A 27081-nucleotide genomic window follows, 5' to 3' on the forward strand; every position below is an offset into this window, starting at 1 on the left:
CAGTCACTCAAGCCCCGACGTGTCCCGCTCACGACTCCATCTTCGGCGATTCCCATGCCCCTGCCGGGGCCCAGGCCCGTGCGCTGGGGCGGAGTCAGCCGCCGGCTCTCCCTCCGGCCCTCCCGGGCTCACAGCAGCACTGCCCCGCAGGCGCTCGCTGGGACACGCAGACCGGGGTCATCGCCGAGGCGCGGCTGAAGGAGCTGACACCGGCCATGCCGGTCATCTTCATCAAGGCCATCCCTGTGGACCGCATGGAGACCAAGAACATCTATGAGTGTCCCGTGTACAAAACACGCATGCGCGGCCCCACCTACGTCTGGACCTTCAACCTGAAGACCAAAGAGAAGGCGTCCAAGTGGGTGCTGGCGGCCGTGGCGCTGCTCCTGCAGGTCTAGCCACTCCCCGCGGGGCCAGGCCTGACCGCCATCGCCCTGGGACTAGCATGGACTTGCAGGAACTGAAGGCCGCTGTCTGGCGACATGCTCAGGGCCCGTGAGCGCGGGCACACCTGATCAGCCAGTCGGCGAGGACAGCGGGGGGAGGGGGGGTTGCATTAAAACCACTGAGTTACTGAGCTGTGCCTGCCTGTCAGCTCCACACTGGTGACCACAGGGCCTGGCACATGGCACAGGCGTGGACAGGGCTGGAGCCCCAGCAGCCGGGGCAAGTGTCCCCAAGCCGACCTCCCTGGAGGGCCAGCTAAGTTCTTCCCCGCGGCAGCGTGGAGGGAGGGAGGACCCAGCGAGGGGACAGGGGTGTCCCATGAACAGGAGCTGCCCCCTTCTCCACAGCCCCCTAAGCATCATCTGCCCCCTTCTCTGGGGAGAGACCCTCCGCAGTTAGGGACGCCCCTCCACACGCAGGTGCCATCTCCACGCAGCTGAAGCGCGTCCCCACCAACAGCCCACGTCCGCCCGGGCTGAGCATGGACTCGGGACCAGCTTAGCCGTGTCCTGGGAGCTCACAGGCTTCCACACAGAGCCCCACACGGGGCAGCGACTCTGTCTTCCTCATCTCTGTCCCGTCCTGCACGCCTGGTGTCTGCCCCACAGCCTAACTCAAAGCCGGGGCCCGGCGGGGCCGGGAAGAGGGGGAGAGAAAATCACCCCTCAGCTTAGAGGGTGGGCTGCAGCCAGGAAGGCAGGGTTCTGGGCCAAGGAGCCCAGGTGCCCAGCAACCACCTCTGCTGGCCGGCAGGGGTCGCTGTGGCCCTTCCGTCCGGGCGCGAGGGACAGGAGGAGAGGAAAAGCCAGTGGCCACCAGGCCACTCACCGTGAATCTCCGATAACCACACGGCGGGAAGGCTTTCCAAGTGCCTTTGGGGCCTGAAATAGTGACTGTTCCCACAACACACTGGGGGCTGCCTGGGTTCTCCCCAAACTTCCCCAGACCTTCCCCCGGGACCATCGGCGACAGGAGAGCAGGACGGTGAACCTGCTGTGCATCTCAGCACCTGGCCCTGCGCCTGGCTGAGCGGGGAGCCCGGCTGAGCGGGGAGCCCGGCTGAGCGGGGAGCGGGGAACCTGGCTGAGCGGGGAGCGCGGCTGAGCGGGGAGCGGGGAACCTGGCTGAGCGGGGAGCGCGGCTGAGCGGGGAGCCCGGCTGAGCGGGGAGCGGGGAGCCCGGCTGAGCGGGGAGCCCGGCTGAGCGGGGAGCGCGGCTGAGCGGGGAGCCGAGGTCGGGGAGCAGCCGGGCTGTCCTGAAGGTAATTAGCAGAGACGAGTGGCGTGGGGAGGACAGGCCGCAGGGAGGACAGGCGGGGGTGGCCAGCGGGCAGCCCGTGATTGCTCTGGTCCCACAGAACCTGCAGGAATGTGAGCGCTGTTTACTGAAAGCCTCTGTCCAAACAGAACCCGGGCCCGGCACATTCTTTTGGCTTCTCGGGTCTAATCGTCCCACAGCACGATTTAATAACTAGTTGGAAGGCAAACAGTTGACTGAGGCGCTGCAGCCCCGGGCAGTGGCCACCTCCCAGCCTCCAGCCCTCAGGCGGCCGGGCCCTGGGGGCGCGATGCCCTTGGTCTGCCACCAGCCGCCCCGCCCTGGAGCCGCCCGGGGCCTGTGGAGGGGGCGGCAGAGCCGCCAGAGCCGCCAGTCCTTGGGAGGGAGCCGTGAAGCCGGCCAGGCTATGTGCAGACAGAACCCAACCTCGTCCCGTCCCCGGGAGGCCGACTCCGTGCCCTCCCAGCCCCTGGCGGGGTGCAGGCTCAGCGGCAGGTCTGCAGTCTGCGTCCGAAGACGCGGGGGGAGAGGCAGGGCTTTTACAAATGCCCAGGGCACGGAGCAGGGGACACGGTGAGCCCAGTAAAATGTTTCAAGGTAAAATATTAAGGAACCCACAGATTAGAAGAGACTCAGAGGCCAGGTCCCCAATCACAGGGTATGGGCCTCGTCTGGACCTCAGTCTAAGGCAGCAAAAGACTTCACTGAGCCCTGACCGGTTTGGCTCAGTGGATAGAGCGTCAGCCTGTGGACTGAAGGGTCCCAGGTTCGATTCCGGTCAAGGGCATGTACCTTGGTTGCGGGCACATCCCCAGTGGGGAGTGTGCAGGAGGCAGCTGATCGATGTTTCTCTCTCATCGATGTTTCTAAATATCTCTCTCCCTTCCTCTCTAAAAAATGTTTTTAAAATTAAAAAAAAAAAAGACTTCACTGAAATAAAAACACCGACAAGGCGGCGGGATGGCAAACACCTTCCGGCATCTGATGACACACGGATTCCTGATGTTCCATCAGGCACCACACTGGTGCAATGGCTGGGGTGGGGGTGGGGGTTTTCTATTCTAGGGGACCCAGGGGGACCCACGCTGTAAACACCGAGCTCCATGCTAAAAACGCCGGCCACAGCCCTCCCTCATCTCCGACTCCCCTCCCCCGCCCTCCCCACAGCCAAAGGCCCAAACGTCCCCGCCGCCCCCCGTGTGGCCGGGACAGGGGGGCCAGCCGGGTGAGGGTCCCACCTCTATGGCAGCCGCACCCTGCCCGGCCCCCCCACCCCCGGCGCCTGGACAACTCCCACCGCTGCGGCCCCGTCACAACTGCCGCGCGGAGAACACCCCCCGCGCCTCCGCAGGCGCAGGGCACAGCAGAGCCGGGGAGAAGGCCACGGCCCCGCGGTCTGGCTCCCGCGGTCTTGCCTGGAGAGCCACGGCTGCCAGGGCGGCGGGCCGGAACCTCCCCGAGCAGAGGGCATCCTCTCCCACTCCTCCTGCCTCTAACCACGTGCACGGCTCCGAGGAGGGGACACGGGCCCTCGCCCTGTGACCTGACCCCGCACGGCCGGCCCTGGGACTCGGTGGAGGGGCACCTGGCAGCGGGAAGGGCTCTCGTTCAGCATCGGGCCCCACACACGCTGTGACCGTCCACGCCCCGACACACACGTGACCAGCGAACAGACCCGGGGCTGCACGGGGTGGGTGGGGCGGCACTGGGGGCATCACCTGTGTCCTCAGAAGAAGTTCTTAATCAGCGGGGTCACCATCTTCACCCACAGCTTCACCTGCCGACCGGGCTGCTGGAAGGTGGCGGGGGACACGGCGCCCGACCGCAGGTAGAGCTGCGCCTGCTCCTGGGGAAGAGCACAGGGTCAGGTCCGCGCGGCCCCGCCAGCCCGTAAGCACGGAGCAAAGCTCAGCCGCCGCCGCTGAACGGAGACCCACAGGAGCGCGGCGCAGGCGGCGCAGAGCGAAGAGCTGGCCGGTGAGAAGTAGCTCATGTCCGCCCTCGCCCACTGAGGTGCTGCCCTTTGAGGTGACTTTTTAAGTGAGACGTATTTCTCTCGAGTTGGCAGTTTGCCGCGTCATTAAACCCAGTGCAGCCTCCCCGGGCACACGGTGACAGGCAGCGTGGCCTCGGCCCTCCGAGGAAGGAACAGCGCCCTCCAGTCTTTCTCGGCTTCCCCGTGAGCGTGTGTCACTTTCAGACTCAAACCGAGTTCAGGAACGCTTTTCTAAGCCCGGTCAGTGAAGGACGAGGGTTTCCTGTTCGCTTTCGCAGGGGCTGGGGCCCGTCTGGCCCCCCGGCCTTTGGCGGTCAGCTGCCCCATCCCACACTCCCGCGGAGACCCAGCAGCCACGGCAGGAAGGCGCCCTGCCCACTGCGGACCAGCAGCACCGGGAAACGCTGCGGGGAGGGCTCTCCGGGGCGGGAGCGAAGGCGCGTCCCTGGCCAGCTCCTGACCTGCGGAGGGCGAGGCCACCGTGCCGCAGAGCACTGCAGACCCGGCCCCAGCTTCCCGGCCCAGCTCCGAGCCCCGGGGCCTGGCGGCTGCGGCGAGCGCCCCAGCACTGACTGAGGGGCCTGACGGACAAGCAGCGTCCGTCTGGGAGGCTGGTCCCCACGCGCAGCCTCTGCTGCAGTGACTGTGCCGCCAAGAACTCAATTCGATCAGCAGAGGCTCAGGCTCCCCGACCACCGGCCACCGGGATGGAGAAGGAAGTCAGCTGCCGGCCCACGCGGCCTCAGGGAGTGTTTCTGGTCAAATGGGTAAAGCTGTTCTCCCAACAAAACCAGGAAGGCCTGTTCTCTGGTCCGTGCTGAGTGAAGGGAGGGACTTCGGGCTCCGACACAACGTCTCCCACTCCCGTGCCCAGCGTGACCCCGGGCCTGCCCTCCCACGGAGCGCTCCGGGCGCCTGGGCGCGGGCCGGCAGCGGGTTCCAGGGACTTTCTGGGCTGTGCTGAGGCCGTGTGGCTGGGCAATCCTGGGCTGGGGTATCCACGGGCCTCCCTGGGGGCGGCCGCAGTCCCAGGACACAGGCGGAATTCTCTAGAAACACGCTCTGCATGTCGGTGTGCCTGGAGGACAGAGGACTCTCCGGCGTGGGCTGCCACGCCCACGGTCCCAGCCCTGGGGAGTCAGGTTTGGGAAGAAACACACTCTCCCAAGCATGTCCCTGGGGACAGCAGCTCCCAACCACAACCGCCAGCATTGCTCCAGAACTAGGATGTGGGCTCGTCCCCTTCCTCAGGAAGTGGGGCGCGGAGCCAGTCCCAGGACCCGGGGCCAAGCCTGGGGGTCGTGCTCCCCCAACCAGCTGGGCCATGGAGACCTCGTCCTGGCCCGAGGCCACGCTCACGCCAACGACGCTATTGTCCGGGCTGAACCTCCGGGCACAGGGAGGCAGAAACCCAGGCCAGTCGCCCCGAAAGCGGCACCAGCCGCCCCCCCTGGGCCCGCGGCAGAAACCTGCTGAGCTGAGCAGATGCTGGGGCCCACCGCACCCCGACCGCCGCCACTTCCTCCCGCCCTCACCCCTCACGGAGCCTTCCCGGCCGAGGCCCCAGAGGGCAGGGCAGATCCCAGGGACCGGCCGGCCGTTTCCTCCTCAACAAAGGCTCCAACAGTTTCGCAACAGCAATTCCCAGACGCGAGAATAAAAGCTTCCGAGACCAGCGAGCTCGGGCGGCCACCGCGGTGCTGTCTGCGCCACACTCAGGCGACGCTGGAAAGGCCTCGAATGCGCGGGCAAGCAGCGCCCAGCTTTCCGGTGCGGCCGGGGCTCCGCTCCCCAAAGTCTGCCTGCGCTGTCCCAGGCGACGGCACGTGGAGGCACCAGCTCTCCCCACAGAAACCAACCTGCCGCCACCGGGAGGGCGGGCCCTGCGCCAGCGCCGCCCTCCCTCCCCCCCCCCCCACGCCGCTCCCGGTCCTGCGCGCGCCCACCTCCGACCCTGCACGCCTCCACACCTCTAGGCCCTCAATCCCCAACCAAAAGCCAGACCACCACCCAGGGAAACCACCTGAAATAAAACCAACAGAATCCAAGTCGTTGGTGCAAACCCAGGGCACAGAGAGGTGTGAGCGGGGCTGTCGGCCCCGGGAGCACCCTGCACCGGCACCCCCATCTCTGCGCAGACAGCCTCCTTTCTCCGGCCTCTCCGTCTCCCATTGCGGGTGCTGCTCCCTCCCGGCCCCTCCGCCTGGGGCCCCCTCCTCTTGCCTCTCCCTCCCCGTTCTCTGGGAGGGTCTTTTCCTGAAATGATGGGGTGCTGCCTGAAGCGCCTCCCAAACGGGCCAGGACCCGAGCAAGCCTGGCTCCCCCGCTCGCCCCTGTCCAGTGGGCCCGCGTTCCTGCGAGAGGTTGGGGAACTCGGCTGTTCTGCATCGGGGGGAACAGTCTCTCCTTCCAGGAGGCAGCCGAGGAGGAGGGCTGGCCGCTGGGTGCAGGGCTCAGCCAGCAGCCCCCACCGCTGCCTGGCGAGGGCTCCGGTGCCTCCTCACTGCTCAGTGCTCGAGGGACACGGTCCTCGAGGGACCAGCCACGCCCCCTCCCCGGGGAAACCCACCTGCAGACCCACCTGGTGGAGCTGCTGCTGCAGGGCCTGGCTCTCCGTCACGATGGCGATCTGGGCCTCCAGGTCCCGGTGCACCGACCTGTACCCAAAATTAGGAGAGCCAATCAAGGTGAGGCAGGGCAGGCCGCTCCCAGCCAGGTACAGCCAGAGGCCTGCGGGAAGAGGAGAGGTGCAGAGTGAGCTCGGCGGGCTCCGCCTCCCTGCTCTCTCACAGAGAAGCACCCCCCCCCCCCCCCCGGCCCCTGGGAGACGGGGCTCACCTGGGCCTGCTCTCCGCCCGGCCCTCAGGTCCGTGGCGGCCTGGCCGCCCCCCCAGGTGGCTCACTGGGGCGCCTTGTTCTGCTGCTACACTGCACCCCGGGGCCCCTCTTGCCAAGCCTGACGACAGGTGGGTTCTTAGGGGGACCCTGGCGGTGCAGGGCTCCCCTCCTCCCAGCTGCCTCCTTACCCCCCGCCCCCTCCTCTGCCAACATGACCTTTTCAAAGGGCCCGGCGAGCGTGACTGTCACGAGCGAGCAGCATGAAGCACACACCGAGCTCCTAAAATAGCAGCCGTTTCCTAATTCTCACTCAGGGCAAGAGCACTTCCAAGAACATCTTGGGTAAGAGATGACGATGCTGCTTCCTGTAAAGGGCTTGACCCTCCACACGCACGCGCACGCAGGGGCCACATCAAAGCCACCTGCTTGCCGGTGTGTATCGCTCCATCCACGGCCCACCCACCGGCCACTGCCTTGCCTGGTCAAGAGGCCCCACGGAGCCAGGCTGGCCCGGGACCTGCTCCGGTGGCCAGGGGCCCAAGGAAAATGCCAGCTTGTCCCCCGCACGGACAGCAGGCTCAGAGCCCCGTGCCGCATCACTGCCCTGACCCTTCCGATGCCAAGAGCAGCCCCTTAAGCCAGTGGTGTGCTCAGTGCTGCCCGCCAGCCAGCTCCCGGCTGCTCAGAGGCACAGGAGAGGGCGCGGGCGCGGGAGTGGAGGCCGCCACCCGCGTGGGGGACACGGTTACGGCCAATGTGGCTCCCCACCCGCCTCCCCACGGCTCCTGCACCACAGGGTGCGGGGGGCGGTTGCAGGGCCTGGTCCCAGGGCCCTTTTATTTGTAAAATCTGCGTGAACGGGCGGCTTCCAGGCAAGGCAGCCAGGGCTCGGCCCTCCCGGCAGGCAGCCCACCGCCAGGTCCCCCACACGCACCTCTGCTCTGCAACCTGTTCTCATCACCAACCCCAAACAAGCTTTTCAGACCCCATTTTCCTAACTGCCACCCCAAACGGAGTTCTATTATCATGGCTACACTGCGCACTGCGTGTGTGTGTGCAACACGCTAAGGCCACGCTTCCAGTGCCTCCCCGCACCCGGGAGATGGCACACCACTCCTCCTCCCTCCTCACCCTCTGGCCTGGCTGCACTCAGGACCACAGAGGCACCCGGCTGTTGCCCCACTGGCCACCCGCCCAAACCCCCAGGGTCTAGTTTCACTGCAGACTTTCGCCCACAAAAGCTGATCAAGACCAACGGTGCGACGGGCGGCCTCGTGGCGAGCGCCCTGGAGCCTGGAGCCGGCTCGGCCGCGCCCTGCCCGCCGGGAGAGGGGCGCAGCGGATGGCGAGGGCCCGCGAGCCGTTTCCTCCCTCGCGCCGGGAGTGCCGGGTGCCTACGGGCAGCCTCACTGCCAGGAAACACTTCGCAGCGGCCAGAAACCTGTTATCGCCCCGGCTCCCGGCTCGGCCTGCCCTTTGGCCCCGGTCTCCAGATTCCAGGAACCCCAGGTTAGGGAGGGCTCTGCAGCTGGTGCGGGCGTTCAGAGGGGCCAGGAGACTCGACTGGAGTCCCGACCAGGGGGCCGCTGCACACGGAGCCCCTTAGAAAGGGGGACACCTGCTCCGCTGTGTCCTCGCCTGCAGCCCCGCCAGCTCCACGGCGCTGCCCCCAGGGCACCTGCCTCTGTCTGCTTCCCACTCCCACTCCCACTCCCTCAGTGTCACCTCCCAGCGCCGTCAGCCTGGACGGAGCCCCTGCCCTGCTCCGTCTCCCGAACCCTCCCCACGGCCTGATGTCCTATCTGAACAGACCGCCCGCTTATCGCTGCCCTCGGTAAACAATAAGCCTCGGAGGACGGGAGTCAGTCGCCATGTCCCCGTGTCCCGGATGCTGCCGGGCACAGCAGCCCGCGGCCGACAGCTGTCGACAGTGCGGCTCCCCCGACGCTGGGAGTAAATGACCCTCCCGTGAGGCCACGCCGAGGACAATCCTCTGACACCCCCTCCTCAGCCCCCCACAGCTCTGCAGGGCACCTCAGGGTCTCAGACCCCGTAACGAGGGGGGGAAGACAGCTCGGTTCCCGCGGTCCTGACGCACAGCAGCAGGAATGAGCACGCAGGCCTGGGAGTGCTCAGGCCGGTCTCGGGTGCGCAGCCACGGCCCTGCCCGAGCGCTCCTGCCGCCCAGGTGGGACGTGCCCCAGGTGTGCCAGGCAAACAGGGCGGAGCTGCCCAGCTCTCACTGCGAGTTCACTTCGGGCGCTGCGCCAAGCGGCCTGTCGGGAAGGCAGTAAAAACAGTGGCGATTCTCACCGCCATTAACCGGTTTCTGCAGCCTGAGCCAGAAACCTCGCAATCCGAGGCCTGCCCCGCCCGCCACACACGCTGCTCAGGCTAGTGCTGCGCCCAGGTGAGTCAGTCAACGTCTCCAACCCCTTTCCGACCCTTCCCCTGAAACACATGCCCGCGAGCTGAGCCCGCGTCCATGTGGATGGGGCCTCTGCCGGGGCTGGGCAGCCCCCTGCTCCCCCTCGGACCGCCCCTCCACGGAGCACAGGCCCCACACCTCACGCGCACTCGGGCCCCGACACTGCTGCCTCCAGGGGTCAGGTGCTGGCAGGTGGACGGCAGGTGGACGGCAGGTGGACGGCAGGTGGATGGCCCGCCTCGCCGCGTTAGGAGGGGAACCAGCTGTTCTGCGCCTGCCCCCGGGGCCCCCCTCCACCTGGGCCAGAGTGCAGAGGGGACACTGGAAGCAGCCGAGATGCGCTCAGTAGGTGCACAGATAAGCTGGCCCATCCAGACAAGGGAGCGCATCCAGCAGTGAAAACGAATGAGCTTCGAGGATGCAGGCCCTTGCACGCTCGTTCCCGGAGAAGGCTGCACACTGCATGGTCCGCACTTGTGTGCACAGGGCAAAGCCGTGGGCACCGGACAGAGAGCAGTGGCTGCCAGGCCCGGGGGGGCGGGGGGGGGACGACAGGCAGAGCAGAGGCTCCAGGGCAGCGGAAACCTCCGTGTGACAAACCCACAGAAAGCACGCCGCCAAGGTGACCCCCGGGCAAGCTGTGGGCTCGGTGACACTGCTGTGAGTGCGGGTCATCCGTGTGACCGCGTGACTGCCCGGGGCTGCGTGCTGGCCACGGGGGAGGCCGTGCAGGTGCGGGGCAGGCCACGTAGAGGTAAAGGTAAGTAAGTGAATACATAAGGGTGCAAACTTCCAGCGGTAAGTGAGCTGCCACCGGTAACGTGCGGTGCCTGGCAGCGGACATCAACCTAACCGGCGGCGAGCACCGCTGCCCCGCACCCAGGCCTGCCCCAGCCTCCCGGTGAGGGCCCGGGCCAGGCCCCAGGAAATGAGACCAGGAACCCCAGAGCTGCCAGCTGGCTGAGGACCCTCCCCAGCGGCCCCAGAGGCCGAGGAGCAGGTGAGACCTCTGCCTTCGTGCTCACAGGAAGAAGAGCCAGAAACTACAGGTAACCGGACCCTCTCCTCGCCAGGGGGCCCGAGGCTCCCACAGCGTGTCCACCAGGCGCACAGGCCACCCTCTCACGCGAGTGGGATCCTGTACCCTCACCCCGTTTTACAGACGCTGGACCGAGTCCCGCCCCCTCTGCCAAAGGCGAACGTGGGCCGAGGACCAGGCTCTGCGACTCCACGGGAGCCCCTCTGCGGACGCGTGCTCCCAGGTCCTTCGGTCTGAGCAGCGTCCTTTGCAGGTGAGCCCGCTGCGCCGGCGTCTCCCGTGCGGCTGGAGAGCGGGAGGCTCCTGGCTCTCAGGGCAGCTCGCTCCCAAGTGACAGACACCCACGTCTGCCGAGGAATCGGCCCGCATGCCGGGGGCACGCCTGTACCCGGCCCCCCGCCACACAGCTGCTCTGCAGCCTAGGACCACGGAAAACGCCGCAGTGACGCCCGGCCCGCGCAGGTCACCGCGGGACCGCTCCCGGCACCTGCTGCCCGCTGTGGTCACTTCCCCGACAGGTCGCCTGTCCCCACCCAGCCAGCCGGCTTCCCACGGGCAGGCACCAAGCAGAGCTTCCTGCGTCACCAGGCTCACGGGGCCACCAGCAGGGTCAGCACACAGGCCTCCGATGCCCGGGGTGTGCAACGCTGGGACCCAGAAACACAGCGGGGGTCCGGCTCCCTCTCCTCACCAGCGGGCTCGTGGGAGCAGGAGCGAGATGGGCCTGGGCTGCCCCAGGAACCTGGGGAAGCAATGGTGGTCTCGGGTCCTCAGCCGTGGGCAGGAATGGTCAGGGTCCAAACACAGACACGCCCCCTGCACCCAGCACGGGCCTGGCAGAGGGTCCAGTCACTCAGTGGGCCACCGCCCCACCCCTCTACCCCACACCACCCCTGGCTCCCGGCTCCTGCGACACAGGCTGCTTTGGGGGAAGTGACCATCAAAAGAGGAGCCAGGAAAAGGGGCTGGCTTCAGAACCCCCACTACCAATCAGCCGCAAAGCAGGAAGGACCCAGGCCTCCCGCTAAGCACTGAGTGACCTCTGACCTCTGGCTCCGGCTTAAGGGTGAGCCCCGGCTCCCCCCTCCCTCCCCCCTCGCACACAGGCAGGCGCATGCCCTGGGATTCCTGGCCTTCCCTGCAATCCAGTCTCCCAGAGAGCAGGCCCCAGCCGGCGGGGCGGGGCGGGGCGGGCGGAGGAGTGGCAGGGGCTTGCCCGTCCGGGAAAAGGCGAGACGCACTGGAAAAGCCTGCTGGGTGTTTCTGTCTCAACGGTAACTGGGGAGTCACTGCCCAGCACAGCTTCAGGGAAGTGACCCACGGCCTCAGGCCCACGGGCCAGGCCCACCTGGGACCCGAGGCAGAGGGAGCCCCTTCCCGACGGGCCACGGGGCAGACCAGAAGCCAGCCCTGTCCAGACGAGCCTCGGAGCAGCTCCCAGGCATACACATCCCCTCTCACTGCCCAGTTCTGTCGCGATGCCCTCCCCCCGGGCACAAAGCCAGAGCTGAGGGGCGGCCAGCACCCTCCACGGCTGGCCTGCCTGTCGAGACCCCTGACCTCCAGCTGGCTTGGCCAGTGACACGAGCTGGGATCGGAACAATGGGCCACTCCTGCCCACCAGGCAATGCCACCTGCCGAGCTGCCCCATGGGGCTCCCCGTGGGGAACGGACACCACCCTGGAGGCAGCAGCCTCCTGGGGAGTCAGGTTCAGTCCCCAGAGGGCGGGTCCAGGTCGGGGGCGGGGGGGGGGGGGTGGCTCCCCGCAGTGCAGCCCAGACGAGAGCCAGGGTTTCAGAGGAAGAGTGCAACCCCAGGCGCCCAGAGGACCTCCCGCCTCACAGACCAGCCAACGAGAGGACCCCACCCGGAGGCGCCAGGCTTTTCCGAAGCCTCCAGAGCAGCCCGGAATCAAGACAGGCCTCTGAGCGCCGAGCAGGAGGGAGGGCGCACCACCTCCGGGCGCTCAGGCCTAGCGCTGCTCTCCCTCCCTCTGGAGGCAGGACTAGCCGCTGGGCGGGCGGGCGGTCTCCCCAGGACGGGCCGCCGCTGCTCAGCACAGCTCCATCCGCCCCACGCCTCCGCTCAGCCCACGCCCGGGGCTGTGCACACGGCTGCTCCAGGGAGGCGAGGGCTGCCCCAGGTCCTGACTCACAGACTCAGTCTGGGACCCACGGTCACGCAGCACCGTCCACGTGGGCGCTGGGAGGGCACAGCCTCAATTTTCCCAGAGTGCAATGGTGAGGGGAAGACTGAAAACGGGCTGTTTAGGACCAAATACGTGCCCCCTCGCCATCCTGAGTCCCGAGGGGGACGCGGCGCTGTGGGAGCGCCAGGGTCAGGGGGCTCTCCCGCCCGGCCATCGCCCGGGAGGCTGTGACGCCCATGACCGGCGCTCCACGTGCCGGGTGCACAGGAGGTTTGCGTGCGCGACCTGCAAGCGGAGGGCAGCGAGGCGCCCTGGGCTGGCCCTGTACCTTTGGCGTGGAAGGTCCAGTCCCGCCGCCAGTACTCCTGCAGCCGGACCCGCTCCTGCTGCCCCAGGCTGCACACCTCCTGGTAGAACTGCCGCTCGATGTGCACGTAGGCGGCCGGGATGGCGCCCGCCACCCCCTTGGCCCCGAAGAAACCGTTCACCTCCGGGGAGGCCAGCAGGATCTGGTACTCGGCCCGCGTGCCCAGGACCAGGTCCATGTAGGCCTGGGTCAGGTTGAAGTAGCCGGTGGTGAGGTAGACCCTGGCCCCGCACTCGGCCTCGGTCAGCAGGGTCGCGGTGACCGCCTCGTCGATCTGGATCTCAAAGGGCTTCATCTGGACCAGCGGGTAGATCCACGTGTCCGGCGCTGGCCTGCGGTCCCCGGCGGCCGCGGCGTCCTCCTGGGGCCCGAGGGCGTCGCTGTGGAAGGTCTGGGCGTGCAGCATCTGCTGGCGGGTCCGGGCCGAGTTGATGACACCCATGACCCGAGCGTTGGCTGCCTTGCAGTACGCAGCCCGGTCACCTGGAGGGACACAGGGAGGGGGTCAGAGGGCATCAGCCCTCCCCCGGCATCTCACTCGCCCTCCCTGCCTGCGGGACCTGTTCTCTGCACGCTCGTGCCCAGCCTGTTCGGTTAGACCAGGGTCGGCCATGTTTTCCGTGGGCAGAGTGAACAGTTTAGGTTCTGGGAACCAAAGGGCAAATGGGCGAACATGCAGGCCCGACTCCCACAGCGAGGGAAGAGGACCCCGTGCGCCTTTACGGACACACTGAAAAGCTCACGGTCACAACGGAGCGTCCCGGCGGCGGCAGGCAGGGCGGCACAGAGCCCATCAGGGGGCCGGCCAGCCTCCACTGGGCGTCCACTCAGACGCTCCCATCCTGGGGGACCCAAGGAGCACCTCTCCAGGTCTGGTGGGTCTGGGTTTAACCCCTGCCCTGCGCACTGACACTCGCCACCCCAGCAGCAGACTTAGAGGCCCCCAGGAAGTCAGAGCCACGGAACCGCAGGAACGCAAAGGCCCCGAGAGCCAGCTGCCAGGCCGGCAGCACAGGCCGCAGTGGGGCCGAGCGCAGAGCCTCTGTGCGAGGGAGGGCCGAGGAGGGTGGACTCCAGCACCCCTGTCCCCACACTCCCTCCCGGCTGCTCCCTCGCCCACAGGGCACGGCTGATGGCCAGTGGGTCGCTCTGTCTGGCTCCAGTGACAAAAGCAGAACCAGGCAGAGGCTGCTCTCCTCGGCCCTCACGCCCCCCGCCCCGGCTCGGGGGCAGCGTGGCCCGCGCCCACCTTGGTAAGGATGCACCATGCCCTCCACCACCCGCACGGTGTCGTCGCCCTGCAGCTGCAGGGACACGTCGCCCACGGCGTCCACCAGCTCCGTGAAGAAGTCGGCGACGTCGGCGCAGTCCTGCAGGAACACGTAGCGGTCCTGGCGGTTGGTGAAGTAGGAGTCGCTCAGGTTGGCGCTGCGGGAGGAAAGCGGGTGAGGACCAGGCCCGAGGCGCACAGCGGTCCCGGTGACGGTCTCGGACACCCAGCAGGAGCGCTGACAGCCCGGAGCAGGACACAGCGCAGGAGCAGCCAGTGAGCAGCTGGCTACTGAGCGTGACCACTCCCAGGAGACAGGCAGGAGCGGGGGGGGGGGGTGTTTCCGGTGGAGTGACGGTGCCCGGGTCCCCTCCTGGCTCTGCTGACGTCACCCATCCTCTCCAATCTCTGGTTTCTCGTGTGTCAAGTGAGGAACCCACAGCCCAGGTCCCGGTGAGGATTTAAAGGACACACGCAGTGGCTGCGCGCAGTAGGTGCTCAGAGAGCATGGCCTGCCTTTTGTTTTCAGAATGAAGAGTGTGACAGAATCTATTTACTGATTCAGTTTTCTTTTATGCCCAGCCTCCCACGCCCTCCCCTTTGGCAACCATCCGCTTGTTCTCTGTCTGCGGGTCCTTTGTTTTGTTTTCAGTGTGATGTTGTTTTTCAGATTCCACATATCAGTGAGATCACGTCTTTCTCTGTCTGACCTGCTTCACCTCGCTTACTACCCTCTGGGTCCACCCACGTTCTCACAAACGGCGAGGCTACATCCTTCTTGCTGAACAACTTCCCACTGTGCGTACACACCACCTCTTCATCCACTCAGCTATCGGGGGCACCTAGCTGCTTCCACATCCTGGCAACCGGCTACGTGTAACCCCTGTGAGCGTCCAGCTTCCAGGGCGGACACGGTGCCGAGGAAGACGGGCGAGAGGCGAGAGGCGAGTGGACTGGACGTGCCAGCAGGTCCCGAGGCCCCGGGCGGGGAGCCTGCTGCGGGGAGACCCTGCGGAGGGAAGCCACGCACCCGCTCAGGATGACGTTGTCGTCGAAGAGGTACACCTTGATGTGCTGCAGGCCGATGGTCTCGTTGAAGCGCTCGGGCATCAGGAGCCGGAGCAGCCCGCGGAGGTTCGGGGTGTGGAAGAGGGAGACGCGGACCTGTTCCGGAAAGCGCTGCAGGAGCGGGAGCAGCATCGTGCGCGAGTTCTTCCTGCCTGAGCACAGGGCGAGCGGGAGGGAGGACGGGTTCACCCCGGGAACGGCAGCGTGCAGCGCCTACCGCGGCCCACGTGCCTGTGCTGCCCGCGCAGCTGGTACTGTTTCTGGGCAGCGGAGCGCGGGGCACCTCTGCTCTGGTCGCCCGCTGCCCAGGGCGGGGCTGGTGTGGTTGGTGCAGGAGACCTTCTGTCTCCCCGTCCAGCACCCACTGGCCTCCTCCCGGTCACCCACCTCAGCTTTCCTGGGGGTGCCACCCGCCCTCCCTCTTGGCGTTTCCGCTCTGCATGACGACCGTGCCCACCCGAGCCCGCACCCAGCCCCACAGCGGAGGGCACCAGGCCTGGGTGGGGCAGGGCCGCACACTTGGAGCCCTGGGGCAGCCACTGGGAGCTCTGGTCTGGCCACCAGGGAGCCGACTCTTCCAACGGACAAGATGCCACGGCGAGAAGGGCCTGGCCATCAGAGGCCACCACAGGAAGGAGGAAGTCACAGGACACGGGCCAGCAACGGGGTCCTGGGGACACCCCCGAACCCCCGTGCAGCCTGCCCGAAACAGGTGGTCATGGGAGTCAAACAACTCTCTCTGCCTGCGCTGTTCTCAGCTGGGCCCGCAGTCCCAGCCCCAGAAGGAGCCCGGCTCGGGCGGTAGGCCGTCCCCACCCCGCCCGCCTGGGAGGTGGGACCGAGGCTGGGAGAGGGGCGGGCACCCACCTCTGGAGCCCCGCAGGAAGTCCAGGAGGATGGACACCTTGAGGTCGGAAGGACACTTCGCTTGGAGTGACTTTTCCAGGGTGCTCTCCAGACAGTCCACCTGCCACGGCACAGGGGGCAGACCCGGGGGAGACTGTTAGGAACGGCCCACGTGCCGGCCATGCCCCCGACCGGGCACACCCCGAACTGGGCACACCCCGTCCTGGGCACACCCCGTCCGCGCTCAGAAGCCGGCACCACAGAACTCCTCCACCTGAGGCCGCCTCGGGAGCAGCGGGGACCCTATGCGGGGCGAGGGGGACACTGACCAGCAAGGTCAGAGGCCAGGGCTGGGCCTCCCCACGCCCTCCCCGTCCTCCCGACCTGCCCAGTATTGGGGCCACGAGAGCAAGAGCTGGCCATGCGACGGGGCCAAGGAAGGGCCGCTCTCCGCCAGCACCAGGCGCTGCGCAGCGAGAGGTCTGGAGGCAACGCCCTGCTCCCCCAGGACGGCTCCCCCTCAGCCTTACCAGCTCCTGTTCCAAAGGGCCTGTCCCCAGGTAGAGAGACGCCATCACGACCCGCCTCTTGGCTGCTTTGATCTGCCCCTGAAAGGAAGGGACATGGCAGAGTTCACACCAGCACTTCCATGTCGCTGAGAAAATGCAGTCCTTCGACCGTGGAGGCAAGTAACACCCCACACTGAACTATCCTGACCCCAACATGGATGGACCCACAATCCTCCCTAGAAATACTCCGCCGAAGTTAAAGCGTGATCCGCCTGCACCAGACACCGCGCCGCGCTCGGGGAGGGCGTGCACATGCCTGGGACGGCCTCACGCTCTGCTGAGACGCCATCACTGAGCACAGTGCAAGCCACGCTCCCCCCCCCCCGCACACACCTGCACGTGTGTGTGAGCGTGCGCAGGGCGTGCGGAACACACACGGAGGACAGAGCTAGGGGGAGGGGGAGGGTGCAGGCGCAAACCTGCGCGGCTGGAGTTCTAGGAGGAGCACGTATTCCTCTTGAAACGCAGACAGACAGGTATGGAGACACGTAAACAGAACATCCCGACATTCCAAGACGACGCAGCGCATCAGTCCCACAGCCGTGCCCTCTCCCTGCCCGGCACAGCCCCCTGCACCACAGCCCCGACATCACGGGACCGGCTCAGAGGCAGGAGAAGGCTCCTCCGGGTCTCCGCAGCCCTGCCCGCCGAGCAGGTGCGCAGTGCAGCCGCCTCCCGGCCGGGGTCAGCACATGGAGACTCCGTCAGCCACCGGACACCATGAGGACACGAAGAACCTGTTTCTTCCAGCCCGCAGAGAGCCACGCGGGGCTCGGAGCCAACAGCCTCAGCCGCACTCACACCAACGTGGGCGTGTGGGACAGGCGAGCGGGAGGGTGGGGGGCACGCACCAGCCACACGCACACACACAGACACACACATACAGGCACAAATAGACAAATGTACACACGTACACACACACAGACTTCGTTCTGGAAGGAGCCGGCCAGGAAGTAAGCTCAGGGCTAAGGAGAGAGCGCAGCATTCGCGTGCGGCCTGTCTGAACTCCGCAGACCTGGGCTCTAACCTCACTGTCCTATGAACTCCTGAGTTCATGGCAATAAAAAGTCATCGGCATTGAATTACTTCACTCCAATGAGCAGTTCAGCCACAGAGAACTAGAGGCGCATGAACTCCTGGGGGACCCCCAGGGCCAAGTTCTGCTGGGCCCACAACCAGAGCCCGCGCCCCAGGCCGCTGCCACGCCTCTGCAGGAGCGGGAGGCCGGCACGTCCCCCGGCCACTGGGTCTGCACCCCGCACACGACGCCCACCCATGACGCGGCTTGTGGGCGCTGTCTCCAGGGCACAGGTCCAAGTGCCCGGCTAGGATCAGGCTCGTTCCTTCCCGGCTGTCGCTAGCAGGGCCGCCGTGCGGGGCACATGCCCTCATGCCTCCCCTCTGGTGGGCCACCCCCTCAGCACAGGACAGAGGAGCCCAGGACCGGCCCTCGCTGCCCCCGTCTGGGCTGCTCCACCTGAGCCACACAGGGAGCTCTGACCACAGCTCACTCACCCACCTGTGAGCTGGAACCCCACGGGCAGAGCCCACAGGAGGGAGCTGAGCAGCCACTGAAAGCTTCCAGAACAGAAGGTGCCCCCACCCAGGACGCCCCAACCTCACACCCGAAGCCCCTACCCCCACATCCACCACTCTGCCTTGCCCACGCGCTCTGCCTTCAACACAACTCACCTTCATGAGCTCAAAAAACTCGGCGGGGGCCGAGAGCACCCTGACGTGGGAGCTGCAGACGCCGAACTCGGGGACCAGGTTTCTGATCCACTGGAACCGGTGCACGCCCTCCGGGCACAGGCAGCAGGGCGGGGAGGTGACCTGGGGGACGGTTGGGGACAGCAAAGGAGCCAACAGCAGCCATGGCGACCTGGTTAGAGACACAGAGGGTCAAGCTTCGCAGACGCATCCTCAACGTCTCTCTCCGCTACTGGGGAGAGGAAGAGAAGGATCTTTATTTTACTTGTTTGCCAATTTCGGATTTTCTAGACCATTTTAAGTGAGCCCAACTCACACTCCGCACACAGGTTTTCCCTTCGGCCCCTCCGAGCTGAGCAGCTGGAGCAGTGCCGATGGCTGTGGACAACCCCACCTTCACGTGGGCCCCACGCCCTCCAGACTGAGCGCTCCCAGCAGCCCCGGAAGCCACTGCTGGGCTCCTTACTCCTGCTGCACACGCGGCCTCGAGCGCCAGGGCTCCGAGCGCCAGGGCCCCGCTGCACCCAGCCGCCAGCGGGGAGACAGCCGGGCTTGTGCTTAGGGAGGGCCAGAAAAGCAAAGGTCTCCCAGACGTTTAGTGAGGGACCGGGGTAAAATAGCCACGGGCAGAAAGCAGCTTTCTCTCTCACACTCGGCAGGGAGAGAGGCTGGAGCAGGAAGAGGTCAGGGGAGGTCATCTCAGGAGGCGCCGGGGTGACACCACTGCCCTCCCTGCTGCCCACGTCTTCGGGGGCCATGCCCCGCCTCCGGGCTGCCCTGGCCCACAGTCCCCCGAGGCGGCGACTGCAGGACGCTGGCCCTGCCTGGGAGCCCGAGCTGCGCCGCCCCCGGCCTGGACCACCTGTGGGCACGGGAGGGGCGCCGCGCACAAACCCGGCCAGAATTCCCGAAAACCGCGGCAGGAAAACCCTCCTCAGCGTGTGACCTTGGAGCCCCGTCCCAGAGGGACTGGGGAAAGGACACTTCAACACCCCACGGGCTGAAGGACCACGGATTCCAGGAAGGTGACCTCATGGGCTTGCCTCCTGACACCGCCGATCTTCCCAGCGCTGGTCTAGGGCTGGTCCACGGCCCTGCAGCGCCAGGTGGCCACAGCTGTGCTTCCCGGAAAGCCGTCTGCCCAGCCACCGAGTGCCAGAAACCTTTAGTCAGCGAGGGGGGCACCGCAGCCTGGATGCGGGAGGAGGGCAGGCAGCCTGGATGCGGGAGGAGGGCAGGCAGCCTGGATGCGGGAGGAGGGCAGGAAGCCTGGATGCGGGAGGAGGGCAGGCAGCCTGGATGCGGGAGGCCTGGGGGGGGGGGAGGGGGGCGCAGCAGTGGGAGCAGTCTACGGGGTGGTGACCCCATGCGCGCACCGGCGGGCACCAGCCGGCTGGGTTTCTCTAGCTCCCGGCTGCCGGCAGCAGCTTGCACAGGAAAGGCGAGAAGCTAACAAGGGACTTCAGCCTCAGCTCCCCAAACTGCGGGCCGACCTCCTGCGGGGCTCAGGCCACCTTCTGGGGGAGCAGCGCTCCTCAGTCCAACGGAGCCAGAGGCGAGGGAGAGCCGCCCAGCGAAGCCCAGGGCCTGGCCTGAGGTTCACTACCACAGTCTGTCTGACCAGGGTCAGCCTCTCCCCGTCTCACCGCACTTGGCAGGCTCGGACCGTAGACCATAAAGAGGCCTCTGGCCGGTTTGGCTCAGTGGATAGAGTGTCAGCCCTCGGACTGAAGGGTCGGTCCCGGGTTCAATTCCGGTCAAGGGCAGGTACCTCGATTGCAGGCTCAATCCCTGGCCCTGTCGGTGCCATGCGGGAGGCAACCAATCCCCGTGCCGCTCCCACATGGATGTTTCTCTCTCTCCCTGCTCCCTCCCATCCTTCCACGCTCTCTAAATATCAATGGAAAGGTTCTTGGGTGAGGACTGATCAAAACAAAAAACAGAAAGCCAGTCACCTGCGCCCAGGCCCTGCGTCCGGTCCCACGCATCCTTCCTGCGCCAGGAGGCTCTGTCGGCTCCCAGAAAGGAAGCCGAGGAAACACCTCCCTGGCACAGGCACCGGGAGAGGGAGAGTGCCAGCCTGGGCCTCCAGCCAGGTCACCACGTGAGCCCCGACGTGCACCGTGGAGGGCACAGGGAGGAGCCGGCACAGCCCCAGCCTCTCACAAACCCGGTGCCTCACGGGCCTACACACCTGACATTACGGGAGAACACAAGAAAACACGCTGAAATTAACTAAATAAGATCAAAACACGGTCTGTGTGCTCCGAGGGACGCCCGAGCTCTGCGCTGTCCACACCCTGGCACCTGCCGGCCAACAGCTTTCAAAGCTGGCACGGACGGGAGCTGTGCGCAGAGCTGGCCGAAGCCACCATCGCCAGGAAAGCCCAGGAGGGTCTCGACAGCCAGCCCAGGGGTCCCGTGGGTGTCAGCCCACGGCCAGCGGTGTCCTGCTGGGAGAGGCCTCTGGCAGGCCCGGGCGACGGCCACCGTGGGCGGGTCCCTGCAGGGCAGCTCTCGCCGGGAACCATCCGCCAGGGCCTGAGCCAGGATCTGCCGAGGCCTTCCTCGTGGCTTCCTGTAGAACCTGTGCCTGACAGATTTGTTTTGTCGGAGCAGCAGCCAAAGCCCATTGGGTTCCAGGGATTCACGGAGGAGGAGGCCCGCCTCAGCGGCCATTTCATCGCCAACGAGGCAGTTGCCCGGAAGGGGGCTAAGTGTCCTCTGAGAACACCACAGGGGCAGGCAGGCTGGGACAGCCACGCCCAGCTGCCTGGGGCGGGGGGGAGGGGTGCACAAGCAGCCCCCCATCTGAGCGCCCACTGCTGGCTCCCCCAGAGCCCGCTCAGGGACCCATCTGCTTCCTTCCAGCTCAGCCAGAACCCCTTGGCGGTTAGTTCCCGCTCTCCACCAGGGAACCCCTGGGAATCTTCTCAGAAGATGTCTCCCCGAGCACAGCAGCCTCCTGCAGTGTCCCTGTGCCCCGGGCCGAGCACCTGCCCCAGGCCTTCCCCCAACCAGGGAGCTTTCCCAAGGAGCTCGCGTCCCAAGTCAGAAACCTCACCCCAGGGACCAAGGGGGCAGGGAGCTGGCCGCACAGCCCTGTCACACTCACGTGTAGGGTGTGTGTACACACACACACACACACACACACACACACAACGATTCCCGCATCTAGCCTGGGCTCCCGAGTTTCCCTGTCTCAGCACCCCGCTCCCTCCCTAGTCACAGGAGAAGGCCCGCTGGGCGCTCGGCACAGCAGGGCGTGTGGAGAACGGGGCTTGGGCAGGAGCGGGGGCGCCCGGCATTCAAACTCCCAACAGGCAGACAATGCCAACCAATCCCAGCCCCCACTCGCCAAGGAGCAATGGGACTGGCACCCTCTCCACAGGGCAGGCTCCGGCACCCACAGGACGCCGGGCCCTCGGTGAAGGTTCGGCCACATGGTGTGAGGCTTTCCGCAGTAAGCGAGGGCAGCGGACGCCTACCTGGCCCACACAGGACCACGCAGCCCCCCTCCCGGCAGCCCGTGCAGGGCATGGGACGTGAGCCAGCGGAGGCGGCGGAGAGGCTGTGGACACGCCTGCTGGCAAGGCAGCCTTGGGAAGGCAGCGCAGGTACCCTCGCTTCTCCCGACAAGACAGGAGAGCTCCCGTTCGCCAAACTGAAGCCGACGCCACACCTGGCGTGCTCCGGTCTGGCTGTGACAGCAGCTGAGACCCCTGGGAGCCCCTCCCCCGCAGCGCAGGCCGCGGGCCGCAGCGAGCAGCCTCCCAGGGCTCCGGGCGAGCACACGGGGCGGTCCGAGGCTGTCCTCGGACACTGACCGCAGGACAGCCAGGAGTCCGCGCACCGGCACTGGCTAAGCGTCCCCACTGTGCGCTCAGAGCCGGGCCTGAAGCTCCGCGAACTGTGGGAACGCTAAGACTTATGGGACAAGCTCTGTGGCTTGGGTCCCCCCCACATCCGTGCAAATCAACCAGAAAAGAGAAGTTTTTAAAAGAAACTGAGCTCTCTGGATTGCCTTATTTTCAGAAACGACGATTTTAAGAAAAGCTCCCCCCTCCCCGCAGCCATCCACAGTGAAATGTGAAAAAAAAGTGAACTAATGCGAAAAGAGCAACCGTCACAACACTTCCTGAGAAAGGCTCGAGAAACTACCTGCAGGTGCCGGACTTCCTGCGGCCGGCCCGGGCAGCCCTGACTGACTAACGCAAGACCCAGCCTGCCCGGAAGTGCTGGATCCCCGATTCCCGCAGGTGACGACAGACCCAGGCCCGCTGGGCCCCCACCGGAAGCCAGCATCTGGCCACGCACCGGCCAGATGGCCCTCCTCCTGACTTGCCAGAAACAAAGCCGATTGCATCACGGGGCCAGAAAGCCAGACTAGAGCCCACAGCGCAGGGCTGGCCGAACGCACGAGGCCATCGAAGAGCGGACGAGGGCCAATCCCGTGCTCTGGGAACCAGGCGGCTTCGCGGCAGCCGGGGAAAGGACGTGCTGACGTCCATCCGAGCGTGTTTACCAGGGGATTATCAACCAGCACACTTCAACCCCGGCTGCTTCCTGTCCATCCTCACGGCAGACGGACCGCCTCGTCCTCCCGCGGCACCGTGCTCGGGGGAGACCTGCGAACATTAACTTGGCTACAACGTAGACGTCTGTCCGTCGCAAACCTTACTTCAATTCCGTGTAAGGTCAAAGGTGAATGACTTGGAGAAGTCATGCTTTAATTGGAAACCTCCCCCTCCCACTCATCCTACTGCTATAAATAGACCAAGAGGGACCCCACGAAGCCCTCATGAATAAGGAGGGCTGGGTCCCAGCATCAAAGTGCAAAGAAACAGTCATTTCTGGAAATCTGATGGTCCCTCAGGGCAGAAACTGCTCCCAGGTTAACCAAGGGTTTGCAGATCTGACGTCACAACGTAAGAAACTCTAACTGAAAGCGGAGGCTACTGGTTACGTCCCCCTCTTCTCACCCAGAGAAGTCAGCCCCCTCGGCCCCCCAACACACACACCTAGAACAGAGAACATAGGACTTGAGTTTCAAAAACAAAGCCTTTTCTGCACATATCGCTCAAAGTGAAAACTGTGTGAGTTTTTAAAGGGGCCACAGAAAAAACCCCTCCTGACTGGCAGGTGAGCTAGGCGATGCACTAACACCGTCTTGGCACACTTCCCACCAGGTCTCGCTCCAGATGACACGTCGGCCCTGGTGACTCCAAAAAAGCCTTCTGAGGGTTTGTCCTCCCCCTCCTGAGCTCCAGACCTGCCAGTCAACTGCCCACGGGACCCCTCCACGTGGACACGCCTGGATACTGATTAACAAGCCCCAAACTTACCCTCTCATCCTCCCCAAACCTGGCCCTTCCTTCCTCCCTGTTGTAGTGAAGCGTGCCACCATCCACAGTCAGTCACCCAAGTCAGAAACCGGACCCACCTCCTCAGCACTCTCCCCTCTACACAGCCCCCTCCTCCCCCCCACCCCGAGCCCGCTCTTCTATTCCCACTGTCCTGACTTCATACAAACCCACCACCGTAGGCCTGGACCACTAGCAAAAGAAACTACACAGAATCTCAGAGCCTGCTTCTTGGGATCTTGGCCCAGAGGACGGACTGACTCCCAGCTCCCCCCACTCCCTTTCCGATAACTGCTGTCAGCTCCTGGAAATGGTCTGAGCCCCTGTGGACCTCAGAACTGCGATCCCCTGCTGCTGTGATCGTCACTCACCACCCTTCCCAAAGCCCCGTCCTCATCCTTCACCTAGTCTCCTCCTATTCTCCCAGCACATGGCTCTGAGAGCACCACCACCAGGGAGCCTTCTGTGACTCCCAGGTGTGCCTCTGAGGGACCTGACTTTTTCTACCTCAACTCTGCTCTTTTATATATATATATATATATATATATATATATATATATATATATATTATTGATTTTTTACAGAGAGGAAGGGAGAGGGATAGAGAGCTAGAAACATCGATGAGAGAGAAACATCGATCAGCTGCCTCCTGCACACACCCCCATCGGGGATGTGACCGCAACCAACATACATGCCCTTGACCGGAATCGAACCTGGGACCTTTCAGTCCGCAGACCGACACTCCATCCACTGAGCCAAACCGGTTTCGGCTCAACTCTGCTCTTATTGTGGCTTATGGACCTGAGCATCTTACAGCGTGAGTCAGAGAGAACGGCAGTACTTCTGGGTCACTAGTTATCAGCAGCCTGAAGCAGAGCTCTCGGTCACTAGGGCTGTATCTCTAACTGAAAGGAAACCACTGCCGGGAAGGAACAGAACCCTCACCGCCGCCTCTCCGGCCGCCAGGACCCGGCAGGCACTCCGACAGCTGGGTCAGACTGGCAAGCTCACGTCTGAAATGATCTCAGCCCATGACTACACAGAACTATTATCAATGAATCAATGATCCGAGTTACAAGAAACCACACCATTCGGGGAATGAGGAATTGGGAGGTGCAACTGAACGAAGAAAATGAAAGCCAGCAGTCACGGGTGAGTGGCCATGCAAACCCACACACCAAGGCCACAGAGAATCGGAAAAAGAAAAAAAAAAACACCTGCGAACCGAAAAGGGCCAGGCGTCAGAAACCTCGAGCGTGGTAATGCCAGTCGCACAGGCATTCTTTCCAAGGACGGCAAAGCACCAATTTCTGGCAGGTGTGCTTCTGTGTTGGTGATTTCACCGAGTTTCTGGTGTCATTGTTGACCCAGAAAAACACCGACTATCTCTCTCGGTTTAATCACCAAGAACCATGGGGCCACTGCACCTACTAACACTATTTACAAAAAGGGATTTGCCATTTTATTTATTTATTTATTTTTAATTTCTTTATTGATTAAAGTATCACATATTTGTCCTCATCCCCCCATTCCCATCCCACCCCCCTCCCCACACATGCCCCCACCCCCCTGTTGTCCTTAACCGCTGGTTAGGCTCATATGCTTGCACACAAGTCCTTTGGTTGATCTCTCCCCTTTACCCCCACCCTCCCGGGATTTGCCATTTTACACAATCCCCACTGACACATGGCCCCCGCCCCTCTCCTCTCCCCCCCAACCCCCCCCCCCCCAAAAAAAAGAACACACCAAGAAGACTGTGTTTTTGAGAAGAATTTGTGAAGATTGCCCAACATCCTTTAGGTAATCAACCCCAATGTCAAACAATGATGCATGAAGTGGTTTTCGTATAGTTTAAACACGTACAGGGCGATGACAAAATCGCCTAAACAGCTTGGAGGAGAGAACATTTCTTGAAACTTTAAAACAAATTTCTCGGTAGCTTGAGGCCAGGATGTGGAAGTCACCTGACTTGGCTGTCCCCTGGAAGGGACCGGTCTCTGCTAAGAACCGGTAACAGAAAGCGGCGAGGCCACGCCCACTCCCCCTGGCTGCAATCCTGTGGGTCTGAAACGCCTTTCCCAGAGTTCCAGCGCAGGACAGTTCCCCTAAATCAAACTCTTTCTGCTGAAAACCTCCGGCCGTCAGCCCTTCCCTTCCCTAGAAGCCGCACACTGGACTGGACCGCAGATCGCGGTACCCAAGAGGCACAGATAAAAATCTCAGGCAATGCAAAGGACGCAGTTCTGATATTTCCCCCCTAAGGATGCAGTGTAAGGCTCGAATCTAATGAAAAAAAAAAAAAAAACGTACTGGAACACAGAGAACTCTTTCCCCCTTTTTTTCATCTCAGCCACAGCAGCGGGCCTCTTGGGGCGGGGGCTCGGGGCAAGTGTTTGCTCTGGAAGCCCGCGGCCCGGAGGACCGGCCTCGAGCCTCCTTCACCGTTTACGTAACTCCCCTCAGTACTTTTCCGGGCGCAGGCCCGCGGAAGGCGCTGGTGGGGCGGGTTGGAGTGGGTCCTCTTCCCGGGCCGAGAGCCCCTGACTCAGGATTGCTTCACGGCCTCGGCCGGCGGGATGGGAGGGACACCGCGCAGCACCCCCGCCGGCTGACTCACGCCCCGGCCCCCGCGGCCAGCGTGACTCAGGGGAGACCCCCGAGCCCCACCGTCTCGCGTGGACACTGTCACAGCCCCCGCCGAGGGCACGCACTGCGCCTCGGGCAAGTGCGCGCGGCCCGGGGAGCCCGCAGGGCCACCCCCTCCCCGGGCAGGCGGGCGCCGAGGCGGGGACGCGGGGAGCCTGCGGGGTGGGGACGCGGGGAGCCTGCGGGGAAGGGAGCCTGCGGGCGCCGAGGCGGGGACGCGGGGAGCCTGCGGGGTGGGGACGCGGGGAGCCTGCGGGGAAGGGAGCCTGCGGGCGCCGAGGCGGGGACGGGGGAACCTGCAGGGCGGGGAGCCTGCGGAGAACGGGCGGGAACCTGCGGGCGGCGGGCGCGGGACGTGGGGAGACGGGGACACGGGGACCCGCTGCCACCCGCCGCCCTCTCACCTCCGGCGCCGGCGGTCCCGGTTCCGGCCGAAGCGGTCGGACAGGCGCCCCAGGAGCGCGGCCAGCCCGGGCCGGCCAGGCAGGAGGCCCAGCAGCCGCCGCCAGAACACCGGCCCCGCCGCGGCCGCCGCCATGGAGACTCGCGGCTTCCGCTTCCGGCGCGAAAAAACTTTATTGACAGCGGCGCGCGGACACGGGGCGGCGCGCGCACGGGCAGCGGCGGGAGGAGGCCCCGCCCCCGCGGCCGGCGGCTGGTGGGCGCCGGTGGGCTGCACGCCCCGAGCCGCCGCCGCCGGCACCCCCGGCTCGGCGTCGATACGCGGGGACACTGCCTTTCGGACCCCGCGGCCCGGTTCGGCTGCGACTCGGGCGAAACTGGGTTCCCGCTGACTCACTCCGCGCGCCGAGCACGGAAAAGCCCTGCCGGGCGCCGAGCCCGCGGGCACCTGCGGGTCCCTGGGCTGCAGCCCCACTGTGTGCAGGCCACGAAGGCTCCCGCGGTCACCGGCCCCCCGGGAGGGACGGGGCTGTGGCCGGACAGGAGCGCCTCCCTGCAGCCAGAAACACCGTTTGGCTCGTTTTTAAAAAGGAAAACGTTGCAGGATTCGGAGGCGGGAGAGGGAGCGCGGATGGGTTCCCTGTGGCTCCGGGGCGCACCCGCG

At 65.2% G+C, this 27081-nt stretch overlaps 2 protein-coding genes across 5 annotated transcripts in view; one reads left to right on the top strand and one right to left on the bottom strand.

Moving 5' to 3' along the window:
• DNAH17 (dynein axonemal heavy chain 17) overlaps positions 1–2842 on the top strand; it is a gene marked incomplete at its 5' end in the record, with an annotated part of 58851 nt that extends 56009 nt beyond the window's left edge. The window contains 1 exon segment of the mRNA XM_079798611.1: positions 151–2842. Within this exon segment, the coding sequence (XP_079654737.1) occupies positions 151–398 (248 nt within the window). The 3' untranslated portion in view covers positions 399–2842.
• PGS1 (phosphatidylglycerophosphate synthase 1) lies at positions 108–26566 on the bottom strand. 4 transcript variants are annotated; one of them, XM_079798984.1, is made up of 10 exons: positions 26420–26566; positions 17989–18178; positions 16258–16335; positions 15749–15848; positions 14844–15033; positions 13793–13971; positions 12505–13026; positions 6303–6451; positions 3444–3565; positions 108–243 (listed from the first exon to the last, which is right to left on the bottom strand). In XM_079798984.1, exons 1-9 carry the CDS (start codon positions 26551–26553, stop codon positions 3452–3454), a joined length of 1656 nt encoding a protein of 551 aa, XP_079655110.1. In that variant the 5' UTR covers positions 26554–26566; the 3' UTR covers positions 108–243; positions 3444–3451. The 4 variants fall into 4 exon arrangements, with proteins under 4 accessions (XP_079655110.1, XP_079655109.1, XP_079655111.1 ...); XM_079798983.1 differs by having other exon boundaries at positions 3444–3571; XM_079798985.1 differs by lacking the exon at positions 108–243 and having other exon boundaries at positions 3444–3571; positions 6303–6378.
• Positions 26567–27081: the final 515 nt, after the last annotated feature.

This window comes from Cnephaeus nilssonii, assembly GCF_951640355.1.
Source record: "Cnephaeus nilssonii genome assembly, chromosome: 19".
NCBI classification, from domain to species: domain Eukaryota; kingdom Metazoa; phylum Chordata; class Mammalia; order Chiroptera; family Vespertilionidae; genus Cnephaeus; species Cnephaeus nilssonii.

What these genes read in the sequence shown, in the direction of transcription:
- PGS1 (XM_079798983.1), bottom strand. Translation starts at nt 26,553, where the DNA reads ATGGCGGCGGCCGCGGCGGGGCCGGTGTTCTGGCGGCGGCTGCTGGGC. An exon ending in CGGGACCGCCGGCGCCGGAG is followed by an intron (nt 18,179 to 26,419) that starts GTGAGAGGGCGG and finishes GTCTCTAACCAG; the next exon opens with GTCGCCATGGCTGCTGTTGG. An exon ending in TGCAGCAGCAGCTCCACCAG is followed by an intron (nt 3,572 to 6,302) that starts GTGGGTCTGCAG and finishes GCTCTTCCCCAG; the next exon opens with GAGCAGGCGCAGCTCTACCT.